Raw genomic sequence first — 9,607 nt, 5'->3', positions numbered from 1 at the left:
GTGAAAAAGTATTTGCCTCCTTTCTGATTCCTGATGTTTTTGCATATTTATCACACTTTAAAGTTTCAGATCATCAAACCAATTTTTTTACTTGACAAAGACAGCCAAAGTAAATACAAAATGCAGTTTCTAAATGATAGGTTTAGATTTTTTTCCCCTTAATAAATAAAACAATCTGGCCCTGTGTGATAAAGTAATTGCCCCCCTTGTTAAATCATTAGTTAACTGTGATTAACCACAGTTTTTGGAAAGCTGAGTTCTATTTCACTGGCCGCACCCCGGCCTGATTACCACCAGATTTGTTGAATGAAGAAATCACTTAAATAGAAGCTGTCAGTCAAAATGTAGTAGGCTACCAGATCTCAGAAAGAAAAGCATCATCCCACGATCCAAAGACATTGAGCAAATGAGAAACAAAGTGATTGACATCAGTTTGGAAAATATTACAAAGCCATTTTCAAGGCTTTGGGACTCCAGCAAACCACAGTCAGAGCCATTATCCACAAATGGAGAAAACTAGGAACAGTGGTGAACCTTCCCAGGAGAGGTCAGCATCAGCCAACCAAAATGACTCCAAGACTGCAATGCACAACCAGGAGGTCACGAGAGAACCCAGCACAACATCCAAAGAACTGCAGGCCTCACTGGCCTCAGTTAAGGTCAGAGTTCATGACTCAACCATAAGAAAGGCACTGGGCAAACATGGCATCATGGGAGACTTCCAAGGCCAAAACCACTGCTGAAAAAAAAGAATAAAAGGCTTGTCTCACATTTGCCAAGAAACATTTTGATGATCCCCAAGACTATTGGAGAAATATTCTGTGGACTGACGAGACAAAAGTTGCATTTTTTTGAAGGTGTACAGCCCGTTACATCTGGCATAAAAATAACAGCATTTGATAAAAACATCACGCTAGCAGTCAGACATGGTGGTAGCGTGATGGTCTGAGGCTGCTTTGCTGCTTCAGGACCTAGGCCACATGCTGTGATTGATGGATCAATGTATTCTGCTGTCTACCAGAAAATCCTGAAGGCCAATGTCTGGCCTTCAGGATCTGAAAGAGTCAAAAAATAAACAAAATTAAAGTTTTGGCCAAGTCAAAGTCCAGGCTTCAATTCAATAGAGATACTGTGGGTGACCTTAAACGGGTTGTTCATGCTTGAAAACCCTCCAATATGGCTGAGTTAAAACAATTCTGCAAAGAGTGAGCCAAAATTCTTCCACAGTGATGTGAAAGACTCATCACCAGTTATCCCAAATGCCTGATTTTAGTTATTGCTGCCAAACGGTGGCACAGCCAGTTAGTTCAGGGGGACAATTACTTTTCCACATGGGGCCAGACAGGTTTGGATTTTTTCCTCCCTTAATAAATAAATCATCATTTAGAAACTGCATATTGTATTTACTTGGGTTGTCTTTGTGAGATATCAAAATTGATTTGATGATCCAAAACATTTAAGTGTGATAAATATGCAAAAATATCAGGAATTGGAAAGGAGGCAAATACTTTTTCGGGGCATTTAAGACTCTATGATGCAACTTACAGTTAAAATGGCCATTATATCCTCAACCTCCACAAATCTTTCAGAATTTGAAATATTTCGCTATATTCTCGCTGTTCATTTTCTGTTTGAGTGCATGAAAAGTTTCCAAATGTTTATAACTTGACTGTATTTAAAACCACTCCCAAGTTTGTGATGCTTGTTTGAATGTGAGCATTAAAACCTCCAAGCTGAGTTTTTAAGTATTCTCTTTTTGCTTTTGGCAAACTGTTGTGGGATTAATGAGCAAAGTAACTGATTAAAAAGTTTCTCTTGAATTCAGCATGGTGTTAAGGGACTTAAGAAGAGTTGTAAAATGACTAGTATACAGTTAGGTTTTTTTTTTAAACATTACAATAATAGAAGTAGATTTTTACTGACGGAAAAATGCAGGGTTAATGATTCTTTTAAAAATTGCCCCTTTAGATGCTTTCAATGTTTTTAAACAGAGCCCTTATCAAACTTTCTTGAAACACAGTGCCTGCGTTAAATTCGCGTTAAGCCTACATTTAAAAAAAATGAAAATGTTCTGCTCTGCTCACATTTTTTACTTCTATTTACATAATGTTCCAACTTTTTAGAAACTGCACTAGTACATGCATGTATGGATAGCTACTTAGAAATGTAACCATCCATTTCACAACCACCAAACAGTCACATGCATCATTTACTGTCAGGGGGATGGACTGGGATCATTTATCATCATTCAGTACCACAGAAATGTGCTGCTATGACCTTGATTTACCGTTACAATGATAAGGTTGGGAAGCTTTCAGATAACACATTTACTGAAAGCCAAATGTTTCTAAGAAAAACATAACTTCATGAATTCCAGCAGAGGGGGGAAGTAAGAAGTCCTCCCATGTGAGAGAAAGGATATCTCACAAGAGCTTGATTTTATAATACAAAAACAAAACATGCAGCAACCAGTTGAGACTACTATTTCTTATTAAGGCTTACTCTTTTAAGAACAGGTTTAATCAAAGTGTAAAATTGCTCTAATAAGACTACAGTGTCTGGTTTGATTGCATTGAGTGATTTGAAAGGACAGATACGGACTGGGGTCAGACAGTTTGGCCGCTTACAAGTAAAATCATTATCCTTATTACTTTTTACATCTGACCTGAGGGGAGGAGAGAGTAATGGCGGCAGAATGGGAACAGAGAAATAGAGCGAGTCACTGCTGGATCTGATTAATCACAAGGATCTCAGCTTCAAGGCATTAAATGACAAAATGAGGGGAGAAGAGACAAAGTGTAGAAAGACATGGTGAAGTAGGGTAGAAAAGCTCCACTGTGGTGACAAATGCATTAACTCATACTGTGAAGCCTGAGTCACTGAACACAATGTTTTATTTATTATGAAAATATTAAGTATTTATTGATCAATACAGGCATTAATACTGTGCAGTTACACAAACTCACAGCAGTTCCCCTATGTAGCCACAAGGTGGCAGTAGAGCCAAATTAACGTTGAAGCAGTGAGGTTTTTGTGTCTGATGCTGAGAAGATGGCTTCCTGCCAGTGTGGCCCTGATACTTTCTGATTGCTGCTTTGCTAGGAAAAAAATTTTCCACCTGACTCTTCATGTTTACTTACAAATATTCCCACACAGCAGTGCAATGAAGGTGAGAGCAAAATATAGACAGAGTTAAACTACACATAGTTTATTTCCTGACTTCTGGCCCTACCTCAGAGGATTTCACACCTTCCTTTTTTTTCGGCCTCAAAATGACATTTCATGTCCTGTAGGGGTTATTAAACAGCTTTTTGTTTGTGGTTTTAGTTTTTAATTTTGATTGTACAGCAATTTGGTCAACTGTTTGTTTTTAATGTGCTTTATAAATACATTTCGATTAAATGCCAGCTGTGATGACCTAATGCATAGTTTCTGACCTAAAAACCACAACATGTTTGTCATCAATAAAATAATGAATATGCATATGAACACTCCTAAAACCCAGTCTATTTTTGTCAAGTGCTCTGGCAAGCATTTTTCAAGTTAGCAAAGATGCATCTAGATGAGTCAAAAACAGTTCATTTTTCCACTTTTATTTTATGTACACAACACAAACATTTAAAAATAACAATTTAAAAAGTCTTTTTAAAAAAACTGAAGATTTGTTGAGTGCAGCAACAGCTATTGTGCCTTTATAAAACAGGATCAAAAAGCCAAGCCCATTCACACATTATTACAGGACAAGTCAACACATAGATAACTCACACTGGCATGCTGTATAACTTTAAAAACATTGGCAATCTGAGTTAAAAGAAAATAAACTGATTATATGGTCAGCTGTGGAGCTAAATGATTTACAAGGTTCATATAAATAAGGCACAAATGAAAGAGTAATTGTTGCAAATTGCCTCTGAAGTAACAGAAGAACAGCATGTACATGTTAATGGTGAAAAAGTTTACATGGCCTCATCTGCCTTCTATTTAGTGCATTCAAACTTTTCCTGAACACACTTCTAATGCACTGTACGTTAAAGCAAGATGTATATTCTCGTTGTTGTTTTAACTACACTTAGTGCTTCTCAGGTGTTCAATAAGTGGATTGTATACTAAGTAGTACACAAATCAGTGAGCACTGACTGTAGAGCAATACAGGCAAATAAGCTTTTTAAGAGGTAAACAGCCATTATTAAAAACTTTGACGTATTTGTTAAAATATTACAGTAACATCTTCCTGAAGTAATTAAAATACAAAACAAAAACAGAAACATGTACTGATCATCTCTTGGGATACATCTTTTCAACGTTTCAATCTCTGAGTTGGACTAGTATGAATGTCAAAGTGTTCCTTCAGTCCTTTCCTTTTCAAACGTACTCCTTGCTGCTGCTGGGGGGTCTGGAGATGGGGTATTTTGGGGTAGATTTGTTTCTTGGGCAGGATGCTGCCAGCATGCCTCCTCCCACTACAGCCAAGAACGCTCCAGCCCAGGCGATGAAGATGGCAGAACCAAACTCATACCTTTAAAAATAGGAAAGTTACACTGAGTCAACGGGCTGAACTGCAGTCACACAAAACAAACATACATTCATGAGCGATAGAGGAGTGACTGAAGTCATGCAAATGTGTGGATACAGGAGGGGAGGGTGTGAATAAAAGATTGTATCTTGAATAAACAGTTAACGCTCCAAAGGTTCAGGTTATGGTTAAGTGGATGGGTTCTCATTTACAATGCACATTTAAAAGTTTGCAGGTTGGTGTACTTACTTGGTATTGACAGGGGTGAAAGGGTTGTAGAAGGCTTGGATGATGTCGTGAGCATACCAAGAGCAAGCAACGATCGAACACAAAGCTGTGGGAAATAAAAAACATCATTTAACTGAAAATGGAGCTAACTTAAAGCTATTGTAAGGAACTTCGAATTTCAGCACTCTGCTTCCTTATTTTCTCCTGGTTATGTGTGTTTTCCTAGGAAATCTCATCCTGCATCTTCTGACAGTCAAATGTACTCATTAAAAGGAAAAATAGGCTGTTTTGGCAGCAATTGGTCTGACACCTACCCCCTGCAGCAGTTTTGGGCATTAAAACTAACTAAAGAGGGAAATCATTCTTAATGCCAGTCATCTTATTTGCCTTTGTAGATCATAAAGAGGCATTAGTTCTAATTTCAGCTCTTTCATAAGTAGCTAAATATCTACTCACAGGAGCTTTAAATATAACAGTGAAACTGAAAGTTTCTTACCTCCAATTAGGATGATGATTCCACCAATCATGGCAATCTTAGACTTGCGTGTTTTGTCATCTCCTCCACAGTTGGTGCACTTCATTCCCATGCAGGCCACACCCAAGCCGGCTATCGTTACAATTATGCTCACAATCATGAGGGCACGGGTTGCCTGAAGGGCACCTGGGTAAAGACAGGACAGGAGAGGGTTAATTCATCATCTTATGAGGCAAGTTATCAACACTTATGAACAACTCTAAGTGGTTTTCAAGCTGTGATTTTTGGTTTTAACACATTTTCCCAGTAAGTATTCAGGAGCCACCATTTTGGGAGCACAAAAACACCGCTCAGGTACAACAGAGCAGCTTCTGTCTCCTGTGTCACGCTGCCGCTCTTCGTAACAACACTCCACAGAAACTGGCTCTCACCGGAAGCCTGGAGGAGCTCTGAAGTGGGGGCGGGGGGAGTGGGTGTGAGTAGGTTTGTATATGTGCAAGTCAGAAACAGGTCTGACCAGGTTTCAGGTTTCAGGTTTCATTAGAAGGGAGACACTCCCAATTTCAGGTCCTCACAGTCTGCTATTCAGCAGGTGGACATTTCTGAGCTTCGACTAATTTCACAAAGGCACAGGTCATGTCTAGAATTTAAGGAATGTCCCATTGAGACATCATACTTTCCTACGTTTCAGTAGCATTTTTTTAAAACTGCATGAGTATATTTGCAGATTTTGATCCGGCATTTCTAAATAATGACGCATCATTTGTGCACTTGCTCCATACTGAAGCACGGCTTTAATCAAACAGTTTTTATTGGAGTTGGGTGGCGTTCATGTTTGAAGAAGCGGTAAGACGCTGCAGATATTTTATCTCATGTTGTGATATGATGACACAGGAAGGAAAACTCATAAAATAGGACAAGCTTTTTGGAGAACGCATCCAGTGTGTGAAGTTTTAACTTTAAAAGTTAACAAGTAACTTACATGTCTGAGTGAGTGGTTGTGAAGTTGGGAGTAAACATACAGGGAGGGACCTATAGGAAACATCTCCCTCAGTGACAGCAAGTCGGTTTACGCCTGAGGGCGCTCTATGAATCAGTTGTATTTAAAAGATGAACCATAAAATCACAACTGTCATGCTACTACTGACCTATAAAGCTACTGTTTTCCGATAACAAGAGTCATAAAGATATGGTATGAGTTAATGTGACAGCAAAAAGGAAACGCAGCAATTGCTCAGATTTTATGCACTGATTATATTTTGATTACCATTAACTTTATGTTTATTTCCTTGGCTTAAACTACCAGTAGACCTACATGCAGGCCTTACAACTAGGCCTCCTGCACCTATTTAACCTCACTGATAATGGCCATGATGTGCAATAATATTTTAAATTTCAAGCAAAACTATGCATGAAATTTTCAGAACTTTTGCAGGGAATTGTGAGCATTCCTGGGGCAAAAAAACACATCAATAACTTATTAGTTTGATGCTCTGTCGACCTAAAACAAATCAGGTGTGTATAGGGGATCGATACTCAGACCTGTTGACTAAACAGTGGCTCATACAGGTGTTGTTTTACCTGTAACTACCTATGCTGTGTCATGTAAAGCCTGAAAGATGGGGGTTTCCACACATACAGGAATACTTGCACTAGAACAATGGCGACAGGCTAATTATTACCCAAGTGTCAAAGTGATGCTCAAATAATAGAAATTAAGTGTAAAGGAAGTTTCATCACTGAAGCATGACGCTGTTAAGTACAGGAGGGGCCTTATAGAGAGGTTTGAACAAAATGAGTCTATTCTGTGGGAATAAAAGGGGAGTTAATAAGTGACTAAACCGGTTAGTCCGAGCTGATGGAATCTGCTAACGGCGAAGAGATGAAGCAGGCAGCTCAGGAGTTAGTGTAAGGGAAAATGGCGGAAAGAAAAAAGGTTACAACTATATTCAACAGGTGCATAGAAGCGTGATAACCTGCATCATTTCCCGTGACACTAGGTTTAACACCACTAAACTTTAGTTTGACTAATTAAACACCAAGACGGCCTATTTATCCTGTTCTTATTGAATTAAATGAAAAACATGAAATACTTACTGCTTTTCGAGGACTTTTAAGCAAAAAGGACCGTCAATTAATCATTAAAATGTTAAATTTTGGCATTTTTAACGCAGAAACTTAAAAGAAAAAAGTTCAAGCTTATATGTTTGTGACTTACTGTTGAGCTGCAGGATTGAGTCGTACACTTTGCACTGGATCTGGCCTGTGCTCTGGAAGGCACAGGACATCCACAGTCCTTCGTACATGGCTATAGCTGTGATGATGTTGTCTCCGACATAAGCAGACATCTTCCACTGCGGCAAAATGGTGCCAATTATCAATCCAATCACACCGAGCAGGGCCAGAGCGAACCCCAGAATCTGCAGACCCGAGTTGGCCATTTCTTCTTTCTTCAAAGTGTGAGCGGCGGGTCAACAAAGAAACGACGTCCACCCGCTGTGATGGTACAAATCCCCGCTCCTCAAAAAGACTCTTTTTCGCTAAGTTTGCTCTCTTTCTGACAAAGTTTTCCTCTGTCAGTGTCGGTCTACTTATTCCTTAGCGCTGTCGTCAAAATAAGTTAGCAAACAACGATGACTTTTTAGTTTTTAAGGTACCTCTGTGACTCTTCACGCACCTGTTCCTCTGCCGCACCTTAATGTGAAGTGAGATGCGGGAGCGAGCTTTTTTAGGCGGTTTCTGTTACAGGTGGGCGGGGACGCGCACGTAGTATCGACTCATCAACGTAGCGGCGCTCACCTGAAGTTTCATGATGTCAGCGTTTCCTGAAAGAAGTTCAAAGAGAGACCCCTACACTTTTTTCGGACTGCATTTACAGTCAGACCTTCTGAAATGGTCTGGGTCTCTTTTTGAATCGAAAATGAGATTTGTAAGATGAATTAGTGTTTGGTTTGCTAAATGAAGTAACATCTTCACAGAAGAAATATGTCATTAACCTGTCTATTATACTGGCAATGTTCCACATTCATACTACCAAATTTCAAAACAGAAACCCAACTTTAATGTCTCCATCTCCTATGTAAAGTCCCACTTAAAAACACTTGGTTATTGCGCAAGTATCTAAGCTCTCAAAACGAAACTTTTTTTGATGAACTGAATTTATAATTTGTTTTATTTTATTTTTTTCAAATTGTAGCTATTTTGTCTATATTTGTCTGCTAATTGCATTGCATTTCATATAACATACCTCGAGCCCCATTTCTCACTGTTTTAACACTGTAATGTATTTTATAACTTGTAGATAAAAATGTTAAAGAAAAAGAGAGAGACCCCTTCACGAATGGATGGAAATGGAAAAATGGAAAACGTGAAATTTCTAAAATGTATCAATTATTTATTTTTACCATCTTTAAAACTTTTTTTTCTTTTCAAACTAGTAATCTGAATTAATAGGCAGATTTTCAAAAATATATCAAGTTTTTATAAGATTAATAATATTTAATTTATTTCAAAATATCATAATAATACTGATCACTTAGAAGCCAGTATTTGTCATCGGGAGTGTCTGATAAATGCTTAGTAAGCGGAAAATGCTGGAAGGTTTGAAAGAAAAATTAAATTATTTATTTATTGACGTAAACAGAAAAAGACATATTTCTGTAATGTTCAAAGTCCACATAAAGTGAACTCAGATATATGATTTATGTGGACATTAGGTCAATTTGGACAGCTTCAGAAAGCAGCTCAGTTTCTGCCCTGTAAAAACACATGTCAAAGCAGTTGGTGCTAAGAGTTTCCTTGTGAAGCATATGACCAAAACAATTAGTCAGTATTTGTGTGACATCACAAAGGTGGGCGTGGCCAGCGTAAAACAGGAAAGTGATACCAAAAAGTAGCAGGTAAGACAAATGGCATAAGCTTTAGCTTAATTTTAAAATCATTTATGCGTGGTTCAGAGTTGGCTTCTAAACCTTCAAACCATCAGTAAAAAAATAATAATAATTTTAACTAAACTGAAATTTTAAATAATTGATTAAAAATAAATAAATAAATAAAAGCCATGAAAAATCCCAAACTATTATAGCCTTGGCTGGTATGTTTTGGGTGACTTGGGATGGTGCTAAAATGCAAATGAGAGGCTGAGGTTGAATCAGGTTGAAAAGAGGAACCTAACATCTATGTCAGCACAAAACACACAGATGCAGACTAAAGCAAAGTCTGAACATATAACTGATATTCAAGAATTTATGAAGAGACTTCAAATTGAACTGTAAAGGAAGTTTAATCCAAAATTGGCCCAGTAGTGACATCACAACAAATACAGTCTGTTTTGTTTGCCTAATCTAGGTTTGACCTCTTTCCATAATTGATTGAATGTGTTAAACAGAGTA

The 9,607-nt window shown here is 38.0% G+C and overlaps 1 protein-coding gene across 1 annotated transcript; it reads right to left on the bottom strand.

The window, feature by feature from the left end:
- Positions 1-3,463: 3,463 nt before the first annotated feature.
- Positions 3,464-7,933, bottom strand: cldn7b (claudin 7b). The gene is made up of 4 exons (XM_041800599.1): positions 7,435-7,933; positions 5,238-5,402; positions 4,763-4,847; positions 3,464-4,516 (listed from the first exon to the last, which is right to left on the bottom strand). The coding sequence occupies exons 1-4, from the start codon at positions 7,655-7,657 to the stop codon at positions 4,363-4,365; spliced, it is 627 nt and encodes a 208-aa protein (XP_041656533.1). The 5' UTR covers positions 7,658-7,933; the 3' UTR covers positions 3,464-4,362.
- Positions 7,934-9,607: the final 1,674 nt, after the last annotated feature.

This window comes from Cheilinus undulatus, linkage group 12 (genome assembly GCF_018320785.1).
Source record: "Cheilinus undulatus linkage group 12, ASM1832078v1, whole genome shotgun sequence".
NCBI classification, from domain to species: Eukaryota; Metazoa; Chordata; class Actinopteri; order Labriformes; family Labridae; genus Cheilinus; species Cheilinus undulatus.
This window is presented reverse-complemented; position numbering and strand designations above follow the sequence as displayed.